We start from the raw sequence: 23,549 nt of genomic DNA, 5'->3' as shown, positions 1-23,549 counted from the left end.
TGTTTGCGCTTTGCGTCGCAGGGTTCAGCCCAGCACTGTGATGTGTGTGACAGTGTTGTTGTCACTGTCAGGCAGTGTAGTGGTCGGCTCAACCGGGTAACGCTGTGTCTCTGACATGTGAACCTAAGTACAGACACACCATAGGGGAGGGGAAGCGCCGCCCGGCGGCCGGCAGCAGCAGGCGCAGGCTAGGGTGTAGTAAGATGAGCGCGGGGTGAGTGTAGCCACGGAAGTGACGGCACACCTCCCCGGAAGCCTCGTCCGCTCGCTGTCTCGGTGTTATGGCTCCGCCGCTCTCCCGGTTCCGTCCGGTTTGACTCATTATGGCAGAACCACAGCGGGAATCCACGGAGCCTGTCGGAGTGCGGGTAGCGCCCTATACCCTGACCATAACCAGTCCCAGGAGTGGGCCCCCGAGCCCGGGCCTATCCTGCTCCACTCCCCGCAGCCCCAGGCAGCAAGACACCGCAAGCAGAAAAGGGGGAAAGTGGGTCCGACTCAATGTAGGCGGCACGTACTTCCTAAGCACCAAACAGACACTGTGCCGGGAGCCGAAGTCATTCCTATACCGACTGTGCCAGGAGGACCCGGACCTGGACTCCGACAAGGTGTAAAGAGAGAGCAGGCTTTACAGTACATATACCTAACACTTTGTGTGTGTGTATATATATATATATATATATATATTACACACACGCGCGCACCCATCTGATATACTGTACCTGTTTCTATTCAAGGCGCTGCTATCATATTCCAAGATACCTGTACATATATACACATAGGCCAGTATTCAATGCCTATGATTCTCCATATTTTCTGGGGAATCAGGCAATTCCCCGGGTTTACAGGGAATTTTCTCACTGGAAAAACAATTCGCCTTATTCAATGGACACAATTCTCTGCAAATGAAGAGCGAATGTCTGGCGATTTTCTGTTTGTGATTCTCCGCGATTCGCCAGTGGTTTTCAATGGGGTTTTTAGTGAAATTCGCTGAGAGTGTATTCAATGCTGAAGTGGAGAACTGCTTTCTCCAGTGATTTTCCCCGGATTCTCCATTTTACATTCGTCATCTTTTTCTGGAGAACTGGAATGTGATCTTTGAAAATAAAGCGTTTTTTATTTTTATTTTGGTGTCAAAAAAATCAGATTTTTTTTTCTGTGAAGGGGCATGCTATTTTTATTCATGTGCTTGCAGCACATGAATATATATATATATATATATATATTTTTTTTTTTTAAACAATATATATATATATATTTTTTTTTTACACATTCACCAGCAGGGGGCTGAGCCGGGAGCCGCTCATTAATATTCATATATTCACTGCACACTCGTCCGATCATTACACATGCACGATCGGCAGTGTGTAGCAGCTCCTAACACAGCCCCTTGCCAGCTCTGGGGGCTCTCCCTCTGTCCCCCACAGCCCTCCTTCACCCCCGCAGTGTCCGGTGCAGGCAGGGAGGCTTCCATCTCCCTGCCTGCAGCCAGCTCCCCCGCGGCATTCGCGCGGGGGGGGGGGGGGGGGTGTTAAAATTCGCCGCATGGGGCAGAGAGCCCCTGAGGCGTTAAATAGGGAGAATCTCCCTACAGGAAGAATTGGGGAGAAAGTGCAGCGACTCCTACACAGGATTCGCTGCAGCTCCCCAGAGCAAGCATTGAATACCTGCCTTAGTATGCTACTATCTATATTAGTTACATCTGTATACTTACCTGACACCTGTCGAGATTCCATCATCTGTATTCTGAACTACAGCATCCCCACGTCCAGTCATCTGTATGTATCCCCTAAGGCCCCTTTCACACGCTTTGGCTCCTGCTGGGCGGCGAAACCCTGCACGGCCAAAAGCCGTGCCATACACAGAAGTTAATAATGATTGTATCCATTCACAGTGGATGGCCATGGCCGGTTGCAGCCGGATGTAACCACTGGAAGGGATGGCTGCCTGGCTGTGGCCATCCCCACCATTCTAAACTTCTGAGTGCGGCACGGCTTCTTGGCCACGCTGGGTTTCACCGGCAGGCAGCAGTTCTCAAACTGTGGGTCCCGACCTTCTCAGCATGGAGTCGCGACTCCATGCTGTTGACCATCAGGCTGATGACTTTTATAATCTCAGTCAGTGATTCAAGGTGTCTGAAAAATCTGTTGAATTGTCTGTTACTTTAGACTCGTCACATAATTTTGTGCCTCCACAATGCTGCCATACATGTGCTGTCTACTGACTACACATGTAATGTGATGATCTTCTGCAGTAACTTGCTGGGGTCCCAGAACAAAATAGTTTGAGGAACCCTGCCCTAAGGCATTGGTACTCAAACATGCTGCTATGGACCCCAAACAGTTCACATTTTCCAGGTCAAGTAGCAGTTTTATTCATTACTCACTGACCCATTTTAGAAGACCACTGTTGGAGCTATTTTTTTTTCATTTGTGATTCTTTGAGGAGAAGTGCATAGCATGAACTGTTTGGGTATTACGTTTAAAAACCTATGCTCCAATGGAGACCATACGCGGAGTAATGTGCTCCATTCTTTTTGTACTAGATCACATCTAGCACAAAAAGCATGTGATGTGGAACAGCAGCATGCTTTTTGTATTAGATGCAATGCGATCTAGTACAAAAGTACTGGCTGCACATATTTTCAGTGCTGTGCAATGTGATGCGCATGGGAGCGCGCATTGCACGGAAAAAACGCTTGATGAATCGTCACCTTTAGTTGTGGTTCTCTTAAAAAAATCTTTACCTTGATTTTACCTCAAATTAACTAAACACCATTTACTTTGTCACATTAATCACAAGTGGTTTCTTCACGTGTGACCAGCTATAGTACTACAACTTTTCCTGAATCAAATTGCTGTCATGTTTCACCATGCTAAGAATAATAGGTATGCCTGCAAGTCAGCGGACAGTGTTGTCTACCAGTGTATCTGCTCGTTTGTACACAAAACCTCAATTATCCGCATCATTGGGCCTGTTAGCCACACCTAATGCATTTTACATATATCTATATATATTCACCCACATGAAATGTAATTGTCATATTTTTGGGGGGAGCCTTATGTTATTGTGTTCATTTTGTAGGATGAGACGGGAGCCTATCTCATTGATCGGGACCCAACCTACTTTGGACCTATACTGAACTACCTACGACATGGGAAGCTGATCCTCAACAAAGAGCTAGCAGAAGAAGGTGAGAACATGTATTTAAAACTGTTGTGGGTACTCTGAGGCATTTTACGCTGAATATCTAGAATTGTACCATTGACTCTGATGTGTTTACACTCATGTAAATGGCAGAAATCTGAAAGACTGCAACAGGATATTGTCTTTGGTACTTGTTTCCTAGCAGGGCGCCCAGATTTCTTATGTACGCAAACGTAGTGAAATCGCATATCATCCCATCACATGGTACGTTTTTACCATGTGATGTGTGCGATGTGATATTTGATTGTACAAGCACCCATGCCATGAGATATGATGGGTGCTTACAATGAGATGTGATGCGTGCATAGTATGTGATGTGATGGGTGCTTACAATTGTAAGCACCTGCACCTACGCCATTGTTTAGCGTCAACCTCCGTATCTACGCCACCCTGAAGCGTGGCGAGCGCAGCGGAACGCATCCTCCGACCTTTTCATACCCCCACTATCCACATCGGCGTGGGGTTGATTTTAGATAGTGTGGCGAGCCCGAAGCGTGGTGAGCCCCGCAAGGGGACATGGAATACAGGTAAAGTTATCCGCATCCCCTCGCGGGGCTCACCACGCTTCGGGCTTGTGTATAGTAGGGGTATGAAAAGGTCAGACGATGCGTTCCGCTGCCGATCGCTACGCTTCGGGGTAGCGTGGATCCTGGGGTTGACGCTAAACAATGGCGAAGGTGCTTACAATTGTAAGCACTCATCACATACTATGCACACATCACATAGCATCACATCTCATTGTAAGCACTCATCACATCTCATGGCATGTACAATCAAATATTGCATCGCATCGCATTTGGTGCCATGCGATCCTATGCAATATTTTATTGTATAAGCACTCCTGTGCAGTTAACATGGACATCGCATCGCACAACACTATAGATGGTATGCGATGCAATGCGATTTTCCTTCGCAGAATAGCCCACTAAGCTTGTGGGTGCCCTGGGTGCCCTGCTAGGAAACATGTACCTTGTCTTTCATTACGCGCAGTACATTTGTGCCCCAGCTTTACCCATGTTCCAAATACTAAATGTTGGATAACTGACCTCTGATTATTGGTCTTTGTGTAACTGCACAAGCTAATGTTCATGAATAAACTTCACTGCACAGAAATGCAACATAACTGCTTTAGGAAGTTCAAATGCTATTGGTTGGTATAGCAATGGCTCCCAAACTGTGTGCTGTGGCACCCCATGGTGCCTCAAGACACTTGCAGGGGTGCATTGGGTTGGGTCCAGGACCAACTCAAATGATTTATGATCAAGGTAACAGGCAGCGCCAGTGCTTGTGGGTTCCAATCATAAATTATGTAAACAAACAGAAACAAATCCGTTCCCTAATCACATAACTGAACCTAAATGGCATAGAAATACAAATTACTTAAATTAATCTCTTTTTCCAAATTTGTTCAATAACAATGTTTTGGTCTAGGGGTGCTGTGAAAATAATTCAGATTATCTAGAGTGCCGTGATTCAAAAAAGTTTGGGAACTCCTGTACTATAGGATCTGTGAAAGTTGTGCTTATTTACAGTTTAATTAGCTGAACTGAAATGCTTTTACTGGAACTAGGGACTGCTATTCACATACAGTATGTGGCATGATACTAGTTCTGTGATATAGAACTATGATACTGAGCAAAACTGGAATTGTAGTCATGTGCACTAAATATATTTGTTTTTTGTCCAAAGTCATTCATTGCTTTTTATTTGCTTCATTCATTTTGAATTGTTGCTAGTATTAAAGACACTTTTACATAAAATTCAGCAATAAGATACTAGTCTTCTGCAGCCAGAGAGCATAGCATACCATTCCAAACTGTAGTGCACATGGATTGTAAAGCATTAAAAAGGTCCAAAGAATGGAAAAAAAAATCATAAAAATCATGTTGACATTTTGTCAATGTCTGCCTTTTGATTGTCAACCTATCCACTGGAACCAAGGGGTGTGGGTCGTTTGGTCTACAACAACTAGATCGACAAGCATTGGGTCGACACGGGTCTAGGTCGACACAAGCATTAGGTCGACATGGGCAAGGTGGACAGTCAAAAGGTCGAAATGGAGTTTTTAGCTGTTTGTTTACCCGAATGTCGACATGGACACAGTTTGAAGTGCTCCGCATCACCTCACATCGAAGCTTCGGGCACGGTGCCTCGCTATGCTGGGCACACTATTTTATTCTCCCACCACGCCCTAGTGGATGGTAGGGCATAAAATACCACCTGTCGGCTCAAAAAAACTGTGAAAAACCCCATGTCGACCTAAACCCATGTCGACCTTGTTGCCTGTCGACCTAGTTGCTGTAGACCTAATGACCCTATCCCAAACCAAGAGCATAAAATGCTGCACACAAGTTTCAGTCTCGGTATGGTCACTAGGAGGTGCAATTGAGCTGCTAGAACGGAGACTAAAGCTGGCACTTGTATGATTTGGCCACTTTTCACCGATTCCGATGGATCAGGCAGAGAAATCTGGTGAAAAGTAGCCAATGTGTTTACATCCAATACGATGTGCGACCCGTGTGCAGCATTGGTTCGGAGTTGGAGCAGGTCTGATCTCCGACACAGACAGCCTCCCGGCAGCTGGGAATGGGATCGCATGTGATATATCTGGTACTTGTTTCCTAGCACGGCCACACCGATGTTGATCGGGTCGGTCGCATCGATCGCATGGTCCCGATTTTTACATTGATTGAAATGTGAATAGGGTCCCTGGGACCCTATTTTACATTGGATTCAATGTAAAAGTCTCCCCAGACCCCAATTTTAACCCCCTCAACGGCACCCCACGATTGACACCAACCCGAAGCGTGGCGAGCGTAGCGGCGGTATGCGTCCTCCGACCTTTTCATACCCCTACTATCCACGTCGGCGTGGAGTTGACAATATAAAGTGTGGCGAGCGCAGCGAGCCACCGAGCCCGAAGCGTCGCGAGCGGACGCGTATAACTTCACAGGTATACGCGTCCCCTTGCGGGGCTCGCTGCGCTCGCCACGCTTTGGGCTCCGTGGCTTGCTGCGCTCGACACACTTTATATTCTCAACTCCACGCCGACGTGGATAGTAGGGGTATGAAAAGGTCAGAGGACCATTGCCTCTGGGTGTTCCACCCCTGACTGGGTGGCATTGAACAGGTTCCTAGCATTACTCTTCCATTTCCCAGTGCTACTCCTTGCAGCTGCATAGTGCACCTTAGCAGACTTTCTGTTCTTGCAGGCTGCTGGTAAGTGAGGACCCTCCATGGGGTATGTGGAAGGACTGAAGAGCCACAGCAATGAGTGCACAGCAGAGAGGCATCTAAATAGATCCCTTTACTGCACAAACTGCAATGGAAACAGCATCTTGTGCTCACTATTGAGGACTGTACACTACCTCAATCTGGCATCATTTCTGCAGTTTTTCTGGAAATTATTCTGGCGCCGTCCGCCCCGGGAGTGCACTGTACTGTTTTATTTGTTCTAGCCTTGACAAAGGAATAAACTTCCGAAACGTTGGCCACACCGCCGGTGTGTGAAGCAGTTATTTATGCAAGCCCGTTTGAGTGCCACGTCACCCCCCACAGGTATATATACATATCAAAAATTGTAACCAGGAGATATGTGGCATCTTCTGCGATACAAGGTTTATAAATAACCCTGACAATTTTTACAAAGGTAGGTGAAAATGTTAATTTTAACATGTTTTTGTAGAAATTAAGTAATAATGAATCTGTCGGATTGAAGAACTCCTGGGTGTTCCAGTAGCTTCAAATAAAAAATCCATTCATATGCCATTTCCTAAAAATAGGCACACGGTCTACAAATATAACATTGTGACCTCACAACATCATGCGCTGTCAGTAATTTATCCCCTCCAGTATCTCTGAGCAGTATAAACAAGCACCTAGTGTTTTCTTATGGCACTGATTTCTTCTGCTTGTCTGACCGTGTAATTTAGCTTCCACGTTTATTTCTGCCCTGTGAAAGCATATCTGCAGCAATAGAGATGTCAAACAAAGCTGTTTTGTCCTTTGTTTCTTTTAAATTAACATAATCATTGCAGTACTCATCAGACAGCTACTGTAACTCTTTTTATCCCTTCTACATAGGAGTTCTGGAAGAAGCTGAGTTTTATAATATCGCCTCCCTAGTCCGTCTAGTGAAGGAGCGTATTAGAGACAATGAAAACAGAACCTCACAGGTAAGTTTCTTTAGTAGCCAAAAGTAAATTTAAGGACACAATAACACAGTTTACATCAAGCACACTATGGCAAATATTCTATTATCTTTGATCGTTGTTCATGGGTAATAGGCTTGCTGTAGACTAATTATCCCTGATAAGCTGACGCATGCAAAAATCCCTGAGGCAGACCAGTTTTCTGTAAAAACTGCACTGCGGCTGGGCAAAAATACACAGGCTTCACTGAACCTGTATGTATTTGCATCAAAATGTGCAAACATAGCAGGAAATATCTGCTTTTCACTTTCTATGTTTTACCACCCCACCCCCACCCTATAACTAGAATTTACAGCTAGCTATACAAATCACTCTTTTCACTCTGGCAGTCCCTGTGATTGTTCAATATAGTCTTGGAGGGTTTACTAATCTGTGTCTTGTTATGATGTGACCTTATCTGTTTTGTGTCAGTAATATGTGTTATGCTTACAGATTTATAGGTCTGATGCAGTGTTTTATATATGTATGTAGTAATTTTCTTGGTACTTGTTTCCTAGAACGGCGCCCACGATATTGATCTTAGGCATCGCAAGGAAAAAAATTGCGTCCATCGCATGCGGGCAAAAAAATCGCATGCGATGCGACCGACGCGATTACCGCGATTTTACATAGGGAACAATGTTAAATGGCCCAATTGACCCGATTTCACATAGGGAACAATGTTAAATGGCCCACAGACCCCAAATAGCCACCCTGAAGTGTGAAATGGCCCCCCCAATTGTTAACGCCACCCCACGATCAACGTCAACCCGAAGCGTGGCGAGCGGCGGCGGTACGCGTCCTCCGACCTTTTCATACCCCCACTATCCACGTAGGCGTGGAGTTGAGAATAGAAAGTATGGCGAGTGGACGCGGATACCTTCACAGCTATACGCGTCCCCTCGCGGGCTTCACAGGTATCCGCGTCCCCTCGCGGGGCTCGCTTCGGGCTCGGTGGCTCGCTGCGCTCGCCACACTTTCTATTCTCAACTCGACGCCGACGTGGATAGTAGGGGTATGAAAAGGTTGGAGGACGCGTACCGCCGCCCCTCGCGGGCTCGCTGCGCTCGCCACGCTTCGGGTTGGCGTTGATCGTGGGTTGGCATTAACAATTGGGGGGGCCATTTCACACTTCAGGGTGGCTATTTGGGGTCTGTGGGCCATTTAACATTGTTCCCTATGTGAAATCGGGTCAATTGGGCCATTTATTTATTTATTAACAGTTTCTTATATAGCGCACACATATTCCGTGGCGCTTTACAGAGAATATTTGAACATTCACATCAGTCCCTGCCCCAGTGGAGCCTATAATCTATAGTCCCTACCACATATACACACAGACATTCTAGGGTTAATTTTGTTGGGAGTCAATTAACCTACCAGTATATTTTTGGATTGTGGGAGGAAGCCCACGCAAGTACGGGGAGAATATACAAACTCCGCACAGTTGGGGCCATGGCATTGTTCCCTATGTAAAATCGGTAATCGCGTCGGTCGCATCGCATGCGATTTTTTGGGCCGCATGCGATGCGACCGACGAGATTTACATTTTACCATGCATTTCTATGTAAAATCTCGGACATCGGTCGCATCGCATGCCATTATAATGGCATGCGATGTACATGCGATGGGCGCCGTTCTAGGAAACAAGTACCATTTTCTTTGTCACAATGTTCATTATTTAGATAATATATTCCTGTACAAAATTATTGATTATAATACTCTTTTTTTTTTAGGGTCCAGTAAAACATGTCTACAGAGTATTACAGTGTCAGGAAGAGGAGCTCACGCAGATGGTATCCACCATGTCTGATGGTTGGAAGTTTGAGCAGGTGAGTGACAACAGATGGGGACATAAACTGCTGCTAAATCATTGGTGGTGATTAGTTCTAGTGCCAGCATTGGAACACTCTTTTTTCTTTCTTTTTTTTTACACACAAAGAAGCCTGCACATATTTGCTGGGCACTGAATCCCAGCCGTATGTCACATTAAATAGGTACCAATGGGTGCATTTGTAACCATTCAGTCAAAGTACATTTCCCCCTTAATGTAATTCTAAGCACACAGTTTTGCAGCCAGGTAGAATCTAAAAGCTCCTGCAATCATCAATCACAATTGTTATGGGGTGTGTAAGGTAATGTGGTTAGCAGGTGTTTTTCTGTTGGGTGCCCAGCTTCGTCTAAAGATGACCAATGCCGTGTGAACTGGCAGCATCAAGTACTGTGGTTTCTGCTACTGAATAAGAAAGCTATTCCTCTCTAAACTGACTCGCTGCAAAACCAGTGATTTGGTAAGGTTGCAGCATATTTTTTTTAACCCCTCAATGACAAGACCATTTTTTACTAGATTCTTTGCTTTCATAGAATAATATTAATTTATGTTTTATAGAATAATATTAATTTATGTTTTAAAGTAACCTACCAAATGTTATATTGTATTCTTTTTAAACATGTATGGGTTTAATTTGGTAGCAGAGGAGGAAAGTTACATTTCCTTGATCAGTCTGCTTTTATGATGTGTGCTGATTGTGTGACTTTCATGCAGAATGCATCAGTGTTGCATAGAATGGGTGAAAGATGTGTGAGGACTCGGCTGTAGATAGTTAATTTTGTCTACCCATAGGGATTGTAGTTTCTGTATTTATGTCTTCCAGCTTATCAGTATTGGATCTTCCTACAACTATGGAAGTGAAGACCAAGCAGAGTTTCTATGTGTCGTGTCCAGAGAGCTGAATAACTCTACTAATGGACTGGTCATTGAGCCCAGTGAGAAAGCTAAGGTGAGTCTGACCAGGGAGGGTGTTTGCAAGTCTCCTCCCTACAAAGAGCATTATATAAGCAAAAGTAGAATATAGACTAAAAAAGCCCAGCCTCATTTCATTGCGAATTGGCGTATGCAAATGTTGTTCTACATTATTTCATAAATCTATGTCGTATTATTGTTATTATTATTATCCTTTATTTATAAAGGGATCTGCAGGGCCCAATTACAGAGTACATAAATGAAAAAGCAAGCATTTACAGTTGAGTACAATAGAGGTCAGGTTATTGGTAGGAGTGTAAAGGGACATGAGGTCAGAGATGTAAATGGGAGAGGAGTGGGTGAGGGCTTTGCAAGTGAGCCAGAGAAGCTTGAATTAGATTCTGTAAGGGAAGGGAAGCCAGTTAAGGGGTTGTAGAGGGGAGGTAGACGTGGTGCATTTAGTGAGGAAGATGAGCCTGGCTGCTGCGTTGAGGATAGACTGGAGTGGAGAGAGGTATTTGTCAGGGTTGTCACATAGGAGGAGATTACAGTAGTCAAGTCTGGAGAGGACCAGAGAGTGGAAAGGGTCTTTGTAGAATCCTGGAAATATTTTTCAGATGAAAACAGTAGGTTTGTGAGAGGTGCTGAATGTGTGGTTTAAAGGAAAGGTAGAAGTCCATTATTACTCCAAGACAGCACAATTAAGGGCTAGGCGAAATAGTAGTGCCATCCATCAACCTGAGGCTGATGGATAGGTTTCATTTCAATTATGTGTTGAACCTAAACAACTATGTAACTACATACATAAATGGCCATATGGAATGGTAAGTCAAGTATTACTCCGACAGCGCACTTGAGGGCTAGAGGAAATAGTAGTGCCATGTATAGCTGATGAGATTGTGGGTGGGTGGGAAGATGATCAACTTAAGGGGCGTACACATGGGTCGATTTTTGCCTATTTTTTAAGCAATCTGTCTAGATCGCTTAGAAATTACACCCCATAGTGATGGCAATGCGCTGTTCCGTGTGTCGCCATCACCGGCTCAGATCTTTAGCACATGCAGGCAAAATCTAACAAGTGCATTAATTAGCACAGATCGCTTAGCACATATTGCTATTTGTGTATGGGCGATCTAGACACTGGGAAATCGCATAGGCTAAATTGCGCAGTACACATTGATAAGCAAACATCTCAACATGTGTATTTGCCTTTAGACATGATAAGTTGAAGAAAGCCAATATCTTTGATATCCAAGAAGAGAAAACGGAGAGATAGTTGGAGATATGAGTGGGGGAGATTTCAAGGAAGGAAAAGTAGATTTGAGAATCATCAGCACAGAGATGATATTGGAAGTCAAAATAGCTAATAAGTTCACATAGAGGACGTATAGAGAGAGAAAAACGAGGACAGAGCCTTAGGGGATGCCTACAATTAGTGGAAGTGGTGGTGGTGGAGTCATGAGAAGAGACAAAGGGAACTTAAGCCGTGTACACATGGCAGCGATATGGGCTATAATCGCTGGAAATATGGTCGCTGGCGACCATATTGCCAGTGATGGGAGTGTGCCCCGGCGATAAATCGCCGGGTGCGCGCTCCCGTTTTTAGCACCATTCTAATCCCTGGTCACCTGATTACCTCTGCGGCTCCCCTGGCAGAGGTTCCTTTTCATCAGCGACCATCTGCTGAGCAATATATATCCCCCAGTGTGTACGCACCTTAAGAGATAGGAAGTCCGCCAGGAGAGGGCAGTATCACGCAGACCAAGGGAGTAAAGCATTTGCAGAAAGAGACTGTGGTCCACAGTGTCAAAAGTAGCAGGTTGAGAAGAATAAAGAGAGTAGTGGCCCATAGATTTGTAGCATGGATAAGGTCAACCGGTCATTAGGTCGACAGTCAGAAGGTCGACATGGGGTTTTTCACAGGTTTTTGCCCTGAATATCGAAAAAATCAACATGGACACAGGATTAAGTTCACCGCGTCCCCTCATGGCTCGCGGCGCTCACCATGCACTATTTTATTCTCCTGCCATGCTCTAGCGCAGGCATTCCCAACCACGGTCCTCAAGGCACACCAACAGTGCAGGTTTTGTAGATATCCAGGCTTGAGCACAGGTGACTTAATTACTATCTGAGGGATTCTGATTAAACCATCTGTGCTGAAGCCTGGATATCACTAAAACCTGCACTGTTGGTGTGCCTTGAGGATGGTAGGGCATGAAATACTGCATGTCTGCTCAAAAAACAGTGAAAAACCCCATGTCGACCTTGACCATGTCAACCTAATGCGTGTGTTGACCTAATGACCTGTCAACCTTATCCCATGTCGACCTTGCAGTATGTCGACTTAGTGGTGTCAACCTAATGATTGTCGACTATCTTTAGGTCAACCAACCGACCGCATCCCAGGGAGGGGAGGTGGCAGGCAAAGGAGTGAGTTGACCGTGGCAAAGAGGCGCCGGCGGTTTTTAGACCCGAGGGCTGTCGAAGAGGGTGGATAGCATCAATGTTACTCTTAGTGATGGCAGTCTTAGGCGTTATAGAAGCAGAGAGGGATAAGTAAAAAGAAAGCCGATGACAGTCTGAGAAGGGGAATGGGAAATATCACAATGGTTGTTGCAGACCACATCACTTCCATTCACATGGGAGGGTGGGGAGGTCCACTGGGAGAGACCAAATAAAGATGTGAGGTTAAGTAGTTACACACTATTTACACAGCAGTACTGTATCCATAAGCCACTGATTTCTGCTGATTTAAGTCACTGTTAAATTGATCTCTGTTTGTCCCATCTGAATAAAAAGCCAGGTTTAAGCATTCTGTAGCACTTCAGCTGCTGTGAAACTGCTCGTCCCAGCATTCATTAACATGCAAAACTGTGACAAGACATGTCCCACAGCAGCTGGACTGCCACAGGTTGCCTACAACTGAACTAAGCATTCTGTCTACATATCGCTTTGAGGCAGATGGATATGTTTTCTTTCAAGTTGTGTGGTCAGCCTAAACAACTATGTAACTACATACAGAGATGGCCATATGGTTTATGGTGAAATTTGGCAAGAGGACATCCCATTGTAAAAAATTTAAAGATTGTATTTGTGTTTTTAAGCCCAATTGTGTATTAATGTAATTCTCGGTACTTATGTATTATCTGGTCTCCCATGTTAAATGCACACCATTTTTTCATACCCCTACTATCCAACTACGCATGGAGTTGATTTTATATAGTGTGGCGAGCGCAGCGAGCCACCGTGCCCGAAGTGTGGCGAGCGGACGCGGTCTTATAAGAAAAACGGGAGCCCAGATATTACATAAGTACCTAATTCTCTTAAGTAATGTTTTCCATGTTGAGTGTTATCTTATGATTATGATACAAGACTTTCTGAGATGATTTCAGTGTACACATTAGTGTTGGGTTTATTGCTTATCTAGCTCACTGATTTTCATCTTTCAGATTCTTCAGGAGCGTGGATCCCGGATGTGATGAAGAAGTCAGTGGGTCTGTTACAGAGCACCACTCTGGCTGTAACCAAAGCCCTCACTGCCCATGGAGCTAATGCGCTGTATTACTGATTGCCCTCTTCCTCGGCAGGCCTTAACCCCCATGTTAAAGAGGGGCAATGTGAGCATAGTAAAGCAATTGTTTGTCGTCTCCACTCACAGGCATGTACTTTGTGCTGTCAGGTTATGTGGGAATGATGTCAATTATTGTGGGGTGCAAGGGTTAGAGGTGGCAAACCTTGCTTTTTTGGGGCAAATTGTGTTTTTTTTTTTTTTTTGTGTGTATGTGTCCTCTATCTGTGGCCTGTTTTTAGAGGAGTCAGTATTTCTACTGTGCCCCTTGGATTCGCAGGAACATGAAACGGACTCTCTGCCTTTCTGCTGGAGCAATGGAAACTGGACTTCCCTTGAATTATCTTATTGCAGTTGCCAAAAGTCATGTTTCCTGTCTCGATTCTGGTTTACTGTGCAGTTGTGTCTCTAGTTGTGCAACCATGGGGATCCAATGCCTGCAGTCTCATGGATAAAGTGCAGAACTCTGTTATTCACCAAATCTCAAGAAGTGGAAGGAATCTATAGAAAACTGCTTCTCTTACTGTGGTCAGTGTTCCAGCACTTAATGCTACTGGGGGCATTCCCACAATGCATGCATACCTGTACCATGCAAAATTGTATTCCACTTTGGGGCGTGATATTATCTGAGTTGGGCCTACCTGCCTGTGTCTCAGTCTGCTATTTCATCAAGCACAAACATTTTTTTAGGACCCCTATTATACATGGGAGAGAGCAGGTGGAGCCAAGTAATTTATCCTGTTTGTGTGGGTGTATAAATCTCTCACGCAAGAACTGTCTTCATTGCCAATGCTAGTGTGTGGATTTATAGTGCTCTCCAGCAGTGGCTGCCAATATAACCTGTTTGCGGTGTGCCTGCATAATAATTTAATTTATATATGAGGAAAGAACACCTATGTCATGAGAATATTGACTGTACACTGAATTTAAATTGCATTCTAAAGAAATATAAATAATATAATATTGCATAATTATAAGTATGTTGTACTAAAACCAATTGTGCAAGGTGTGATGCCTTCTGACAGCCGGTAGATGCTACTATACCTATGCACAGTATTATGCTGGCAGTAACATTTCTTAATAAACAGACTGAACACAACAGCATTATAAACTTAATCTACTAAATACTGTGGGTTTTTTTTATGGAAACTTATCCAAAGTTGTATTTTTGTTTCATTTATTTTTATTTTTTTCAACATTTTGAAGAATAATCACAAGTATAAGTTATTGTAGAAGATTAAATCCACTTGAACTCTGTTTAAATAGGGTGCATTTTTAGTTCTAATCCTGCGAATGCCACCGTTCTCCCTTCATGAAGAGGTTTAATCTTCCACGTGAAGGGCATTGCTAGCGTACACACACTGTTGGGACAGCCATTTTGTAAACTGAACTAATTTTCAGAAAAATGCAGCTTATCAATTCACTACGAATGTGAGTAAGATCTCATTAATATTTGTCATTATTATTGTTTCCAAATCAATTAATAGCCTGCATTGTAATGAGTATGGATTAATTGACTTCCTTTGTATGTAAGTGATCAGTGATCTGAAATGTACTTAAGCATGCCCGGAGGTCAGAATACAGACGCCGGCATCTTGATTGCGAGAATCCCAATAGAAGTCTGTAGATTATACTTGCCTTCCCCCTGCCCCCACACCGCTAGTGCCTGAACCCTAACCCTCCCCGCTAGCGCCTGCCCTGCAACCTTAACCTCTTCTAAGTGCCTAACCCTCCCTCCCTGCAGGCTAACACTAACCTCCCCCCCCCCCCCCCCCACACACACACACAGACTTACCCTAAGTCCCTTTCTAACCCAAATCTTCTCCTGACCCCACTCTAACTTGCTCTGCATAGTTATGATTAGATGCTGCCAGTCAGGATACAAGCATCAAAATCCTCTTCAATGTCTGCATTCCAGCAGCAGTCTTCTGGCGAGTAGTCAGGATGCTTGCATCAGTATTCTGGCTGCCGGCATCCCAACCACTGGGATAGTCACTGCATCCCCCCCTGTCCAGATAGAGTGGAGACCACTTTTCTAGATTCTAGATGACCATATACCAAAAGGCAAGTACATAAAAAATCCCACCCCCCCCCCCCCCCCCCAAAAAAAAAAAAAACACCAGGCCGTATACACAACTTTTTAGATCTCTTGCTGCTTCCCTGTGTATACTTATGTTTCATAGTCTGCTTGTCAATAAAGATGATTTACAAAGGTGCAAAAAATATCAGGCATGCAGAAGATTTCTGGTTTCCTAATCGGTGTTCCCCTAGGAGTCCACATTCTGCTTTTAGGGCCTGGGTCCAATGGGAAATGCACATTTTATCTTACTACAATGTTAGTACAATGTACCCACATTAATAATGTCTTACAGTAATCATGAAAGCAAGAGAATGCAACATTTTTACTTTGCCTATGCCACCTTCTTGGCTCACAAATCCATGCAATTTACCCCAAATAACAAGCACCAAGGGAGGCATATATTTTGCACTTTTGCAAATGGCTTGTTATTCTGAGTAGTTATGCACTACAATTTATTCACAAGCCCATAACGGATGTTTTAGTATAACAGAAATCTATGGCTATGGCAAGAATTGGAACATTTGTCTTACAATTTTGCCATGGGATGATGTTTGCTGGAAATAAGTTATTGGAGTACTGTAGTAAATACATATTTCTGGCTAGGAATATGTGATGAGTATATACCAATATTGACTGGCCTACACTTCCAAGATTAGATTATCAATTTTTTAGATTAAAGTACTTCCGATTGTTAAATAGAACAAAAACTGCCATAGGAATATTAACTGAAATCAAATGAATTGGATCCCAGTGTGCTAGAAGCTGTATCAAAATGCAACAAAAAGTGATACCACACAATCTAATTAGTTATTGATAGCATTTCTGAACTACTGAACATAAGTTCTAGAACTGAAATCGCTACAACACTAGTCACTGTTGTTTCGGCAGAGCTGACCTTGTCAACATTACCGATTAGCTGAATATTTGTAGGAGTTAAAGTTTATTTGGGTCTAGATGCAGAAGGCACAGAACAATGAAGCAAAACATAATCTAAAACACCTAAAAATACAGCAGACACAATGTTAGCCAATAGGCTATGCGCTAAAAATAAAATAAACAAAACGCTTCTCATGACATTGCAGCACTTACAAGACTTTCTTGTCAATAAAAGTTACAACCAAGTAAATGGGAACTACTTTTTGCCAGTTTTATATAACCATGTATAAACATCTGTCCATTGCTTCATCCCCTTCCCTCACTCAGGGGGTGAGATTTAATAGGATGAGAGATTCAGAAAGTGAGAGATTTGGTAAGAATTCTCCAGGGTTTTTTAAAGCAGTAATCATTTACACTGCAAGACCAGTTTGATTTTGAAGTGTAAATGATTGTCACTTAAAAAAACTGGAGATTTCTTCCCAAAGCTCTCACTTTCTGAATATCTCATCCTATTAAATTTCACCCCAGATTTCACTTTCTGAACCTCAACAGTTCCTCTAGTTCTTCACTTAATAAGGATGATATGTAAGAAATAGTGGAGGACATAGGGCTATTTCACACGCTCCGGCTCCTCCCGGGCGGCGAAACCCCGCACGGCCAGGAAGCCGTGCCGCCAACAGCAGTTTACAATGGTGGGGATGGCCACTGCCCGGCGGCCATCCCTTCCAGTGGTGGGATCCGGCTACAACCGGGCAGCCGGGCTGTGGCCGTTCCGTGTGAATGGACACCTTTGTATCCATTATTAACTACGGTGTGCGGCACGGCTTCCTGGCACATTTTAACAAATATATAGTATGCAATGATACTTAAAACACAAACAATAAACAGTAAAAAATAATAAATAAAAGCCATAATAATAGATCCAAATATTAAAAATATACTGCCATTGGTTGGACCACATATGCTGCAATGAAACTGGTGTATGTTTTTATATTTTTTGATATATCAGATTACCACCCGTGATGTTATGCTGGGTGTCCACACAGGGGAGTCCTGTCTGAAAACCGCCTGGTTGGAGACTCAAATACAGATAGTAAGTGTGGAGGGTGCCGCGTCTTTCACCTGCGGCGTGCTCCCCGTCTCAGGCTGGCATGCGGCAGGTCTCTAGTACCCCTTTCACACCAGTAATGCAGGGACAAACCCGGGAATTACATTCCCGGTACAAGCAGGGACATTCCTGAGCTTTTTCAAAGCTTGGGTCACCCTCCCGACCTCCAGGAAAGGTGGGCAATTTTACTGCATCAGCCACACAGCCCTCTTCCCCGCTGCACTAAAGCCTGTTTTTTTGCAGGTCCGTGGTGAGGGGTGGGGCTAAAATGAAGTGAATGGCATCATTTTCACCCCTTCCCAATCCACAAACCCACAAATTGCCTTGTTTGACTCCAGACAGTATCAGGTTCCACCCCCCTGACCTGCTACTGTCTGTTCTCTCCGGAATTCTGGAGAGGAGGACAAAAAAGATGGCAAGCATGTTTTAAACCTCTGCTGCAATTGTAAAAAAGAGTGTTAAATGTGGGTACTATACTGTATAAGTAACTTCTAATAATGAAATTCTTTGTATGAATATTCCAAAACTTTTCCAAAAACAGTTACTGTATATCAAGAAGAGACCATATTCTAAACAGTGTAATGCTGTTCCTTTCACATTCTATTTATAAAGTACCTTTGGAAAATAAGAGTGTGTGAGATCAGATATATATTTTAGCTAGCATTTTGTGTCACACATGTATATTGGCTTTAGGTTTCACTTAAAAATAAAATTCCAATTTGCTGGCGATTTCTTGAAGAATTTTTATTTAGTTTTTCATTGCGCCAGGTGCTTCTAAAATTATTCTACCTGCAACCGCTTTACCAGTCAGCCTACAATTTTATTTGTTGCGTCTGTCATTGCTTGCCTTTTTTTTTCTCTCCTGCTGGTGACATTCTCTCCCCCTCCCTCCCTCCCCCCCCCCCCCCCCCCCCACCTCAGGCCACACATAACACCACTGTCTGCAAGGAGCATAGCGCCCACTATGCACTTCCAAACCTTAAAACCTCATTCTTCGCTTTACACTTTTTCACCAATCTCACTAATCAATCCTCCTTTAAATCCCTAATATTCATCAGGATTCCTAGCCTGTTTCACTTAATTCCCACCATCATCTCACTACTCTGCACACCCCATACCAGAGTACCCAATTTACCCTCTATTCTTTCTCTCATTTTAGCAAAGTTTTCCTAATCTTCACTTCACCCTCAGTCCTTTCCCAACTTTTCCATACTGTCCCCAGCCAAAGTCCAACACCAAGTTCACCTCTCCAAACTGTCTGGCTCTACTGGCACTTTCAATTTCCTTTTCATCTCTCCAAGCCTCTTGATCCTACCTCTCTCACCAGCTACCAGCAAATTTCTTCCTGAGCAATTTGTGTACATTTGCCTGACCCATTTTATTTCTCCATTCCATCTTTTATTTGCCTCCAGGGGAATTCATCCTCTAAACCAGGCATGTCAAACTCAAAATCCCAACTGGGCCGAATAATGAAGGCCTATATACCCATTGTCAGCGCTGTACATTCACCTCCTCTATATTATATTATATATCGGTGTCTATTTAGCGTTCAAATTCACATTCTGACACAGAATACGCCGAAATTCACATTCTGACACAGAGAATAAGCCGAAATTTACATTCTGACACAGAGAATAAGCTAAAATTCACATTCTGACACAGAGAATAAGCTAAAATTCACATTCTGACACACAATACACCAAAATTCACATCTTGACACAGAGAATAAGCCGAAATTCACATTGTGACACGGATAATAAGCCAAAATTCCCATTGTGACAGGGAATGAGTAAAAATTCACATTGTGACACAGAGAATAAGCCAAAATTCACGTTGTGACAGAGAATAAGCCAAAATTCACATTGTGACACAGGGAATGAGTAAACATTCACATTCTGACACAGAGAATAAGTACAAATTCACATTCTGACACAGAGAATAAGCCGAAATTCAAATTCTGACACAGGGAATGAGTAAAAATTCACATTCTGACCCAGGGTGCCAGATAAAACATATGCCCCCACGGTGCCAGATAGCACATATACCCCCACGGTGCCAGATAATACACATGACCCCACGGTGCCAGATAATACACATGCCCCCACGGTGCCAGATAATACACATGACCCCACGGTGCCAGATAATACACATGCCCCCACGGTGCCAGATAATACACATGCCCCCACGGTGCCAGATAATGCACATGCCCCCACGGTGCCAGATAACACATATGCCCCCACAGTGCCAGATAACACATGTCCCCACAATGCCAGATAACACACATGCCCCCACAGTGCCAGATAACACACACAAAAAAAGGCATCTTACCGCTGGCAGGCACATGGAGGGTTACTTCATTCCCGTGCTGCACTGCACTGCTCTGCTCCCTGATGCTGCCTCTGACAGGGGGTAACTGCAGACCGCTCTGCCCCCTCACTGCAGCCGCCCTCCGCTACCCTGCCTTCCCACCTCCACCACCAATCGCCTAAAGGTGCCCATACACTAGTAAGATTTATCTGCAGATCTGGCTGGTTGGAACAAAAACATGGTTATGGATGAGTGACAGTTTGTCAGTTTTCCAGCATTTCCAAGCAAATGGTCAACTGTCATTTGCTCTCATCCATAACCATGTTTTTGTTCCAACCAGACAGATCTGCAGATAAATCTGCGTGTGTATGGCCCCCTTTAGTCCTGCACTGCACGTTGACATCACAGGTGCACCCACGCAATGCACTACTGGGAACGCTGAAGCCAGGAGAGGCTTTAGCGTTCAGATAGGGGCTTTGCCCATTCAAGCCCATGAGCCCGTGGGCCGCAAAAGTAGGCGGCCCGCGAGTTTGACACGTCTGCTCTAAACTCTGCTGTGACTGCCATCCATAAGTTACCATTTAATCAGGGCTTAGTCTAGGCACTCGTGGGTGGCCCAGGACACTTGGAAAGGTGTCCTAGGTTGGTGTTCCAGGACCAATTACAATTATTTATGGTGATTGTAATAGGGAAAAACAGTGCTTGTGGCTTCCTTTCATAAAATACAAACAAATGTGAATCCTGTCCTGACCACATAATTGATTCTAAGGATGACCTACAGACACAATTCACTTCATTTATTTATTTTAAATTTCCCAACAAGAAACTTCTGGGCTTGGGGTGCCATGCAAATAATTCTGATACTCCAGGGTGCCGTGATTCAATAAAGTTTGAGAACCGATGGCTTAGTCAAAACATAATTTCTCCCTTCTCATCCTATATCTTCATCTTCTACCTGGACTACTGCAACCTCCTAATTTTTTGGCCTTACCCTTATCTGCCGTTCACCAATACAATCCCTCCTTTATGCAGAAGTGAGTCTGATCATCATCATCATCTCTCACTGAAAAATCCTACTCTATGGGGGTTATTCTGGTTCCCTCCTTCTGGCAAATTCCTTCTTAGATGGACAAAACCATGTGCACTGCAGGTGGGGCAGATGTAATATATGCAGAGAGAATTAGATTTGGGTGAGTTATTTTTTTCTGTGCAGGGAAAATACTGACTGCTTTATTTTTACACTGCAATATAGATTGCACTTTAAAGTAAAACCCAACCCAAATCTAACTCTCTGCACAAGTAACATCTACGCCACCTGCAGTGCACATGGTTTTGTCCATGTAAAAAGGAATTTGCCAGAAGGAGTGAACCAGAATAACCCCCAATATCCCTTCTACCATTAGAAATCCATTCAAGCTACTAACCTTATCATGGGACATACTCCTTGTTCTCTTCAGTATACCTCTGACCTGTGCCTCTCCTCCTCCTTGGTAACCACCTCTAACCACTGCCTGCAAGACTTATCCTCTGATGCATGACATTTATGGGGCTACCTAACCAACCTGAGTAGACTGGGCCTAAGAACTTTGAACTTTCAGGAATTCCTTCCCTTCACATAGATTACATCCTCTTAATATTCTACTAGCTAGTCCTACGTCAACTCCAGATCATACTAGCTCCTATTGTCTCAGAAATATACTCTATCTTCATAATGTCAGCTTTTACAAGCAAGGACCTCTCTATGTTGCACCCCCTCCCTCATGTTAAAACATCACACACAAGTGTTGTCCTCAACTGAAAGATATAATAATATGACTGATTTCTTTTAATGGTAAAACCAGATATTTGTCTATACATCTGTCATTTCCTATGAAACCATTTAACTATTGGTCGTCTGTAGGCAGGGGCGGATCCAGGAGAAAATGACAGGGGGCACCATGATAGGAGAGGGTTTGGGAGGGGGGGGGGGGGGTGTTAGTGGTGCCAGTGTACTTTACAGTGTACTGGGAAGATCAAACCGTGTTGCCTGATGGCGAGCTGGGGGCAGGCCTGGTGTCCTGGAGTCGTTTTATAGACGACATCCTTTTTGTTTGGTACACTAAAATGGTAAATTTTGTGTGCACCCAGCGCTGGACAAGTTTGCAGCTTGTCTTTTGTAAAGGGTTAACACCCTAACCCCAAATGGATACACAAAGTTACAAAAGAATTTAACAAAAGACTAACGCTGTAATAAGTAACAAGTGAATGTTATCTTCAATCTGGGATCTTTATTCTTGGTAACGAATCCCTCCTGTTATCATAAGGAATTGAACTTACAATATGATTCAATCAGGTGTGCCCGTAGCAGGTTCTTTAAACACTTTGAAATAGCGGGGGATAACAGCATGGATTAGACTTACATGAGATTTCTGTCACATTCACTTGTAACATTCACTTGTTACTTATTACAGCGCTAGTCTTTTGTTAAATTCTTTAGTAACTTTGTGTATCCTTTTTGTTTGGTCTGGAGAAAAATCAGATCTTGATGTCTTCTGCACTTATCTAAATGAAAATGATCGTAAAATCAAACTAACCTTTGATTGCAGTCAGGATAATGTCTCTTTCTTGGACCTTAAGTTGTATATGTATTGAAAACTAAAACTTTTAGAAAGGAGACAGACTCCAACAGTTTTATTCAAATTACAAGTCAGCACCATAGCACCATGGCTTGCCATTCCTTTTGGCCAATTTTCACGTATAAAACGCAACTGTACTGACCAATTAATCTGTAATGAACAAATACAAAGTGTCAGAGCGTCTTAGTGTAAAAGGATATCCTAATAGTATTTTGAAGAAAGCTAAAGAAAGAATTGAGAATGTGGAAAGATCCACTTTATTGGAGGTCAAACCTAAACCTGAAATCAACGATCGGTTTAAATGGGCCTTCATTAGTAAATACAGTACAGTACAGTACACAAAGACGTGGAAAAGATTTTCCGAAACAACTGGCATTTACTTCAAAATGACCCCATTATAGGACCAGAACTACCTTTAAAACCGCAGTTCATTTACAAAAAAGCTCCATCTCTAAGGGATCATCTTGTCCATAGTTCAACAGATGGTGAATTGCGCGAAACAATTAGAACCATCGGGTTCCATCATTGTGGCTCCTGCCTGATGCGCAGGACAGTCAAATCAAAAGACAGGAAATTTGACTAATTTACTGTGAATGGCCAATCATTCCCAATCAAACAATTCATTACTTGCCACTCTCGCAATGTGATCTATGTTCTGGAATGTAGTTGTGGTCTTGCCTATATTGGCAAGACATCAAGGCAGCTGAAAACCAGAACATCAGAACACATTTATAACATCCGTAAACAATTTCAAAACCATTCTCTCTGCACATGTTACATCTGCCCCCCCTGCAGTGCACATGGTTTTGTCCATCTAAGAAGGATTTTGCCAGAAAGAATGAACCAAAATAAGGT

At 43.6% G+C, this 23,549-nt stretch overlaps 1 protein-coding gene across 1 annotated transcript; it reads left to right on the top strand.

The window, feature by feature from the left end:
- Positions 1–37: 37 nt before the first annotated feature.
- KCTD2 (potassium channel tetramerization domain containing 2) lies at positions 38–14,824 on the top strand. The gene is made up of 6 exons (XM_083148046.1): positions 38–608; positions 3,085–3,193; positions 7,291–7,382; positions 9,134–9,229; positions 10,052–10,177; positions 13,590–14,824. The coding sequence occupies exons 1-6, from the start codon at positions 324–326 to the stop codon at positions 13,617–13,619; spliced, it is 738 nt and encodes a 245-aa protein (XP_083004172.1). The 5' UTR covers positions 38–323; the 3' UTR covers positions 13,620–14,824.
- The last annotated feature ends 8,725 nt before the right edge of the window (positions 14,825–23,549 follow it).

Source organism: Crinia signifera, chromosome 6 (assembly GCF_055691185.1).
Source record: "Crinia signifera chromosome 6, ASM5569118v1, whole genome shotgun sequence".
Lineage (NCBI taxonomy): Eukaryota > Metazoa > Chordata > Amphibia > Anura > Myobatrachidae > Crinia > Crinia signifera.
This window is presented reverse-complemented; position numbering and strand designations above follow the sequence as displayed.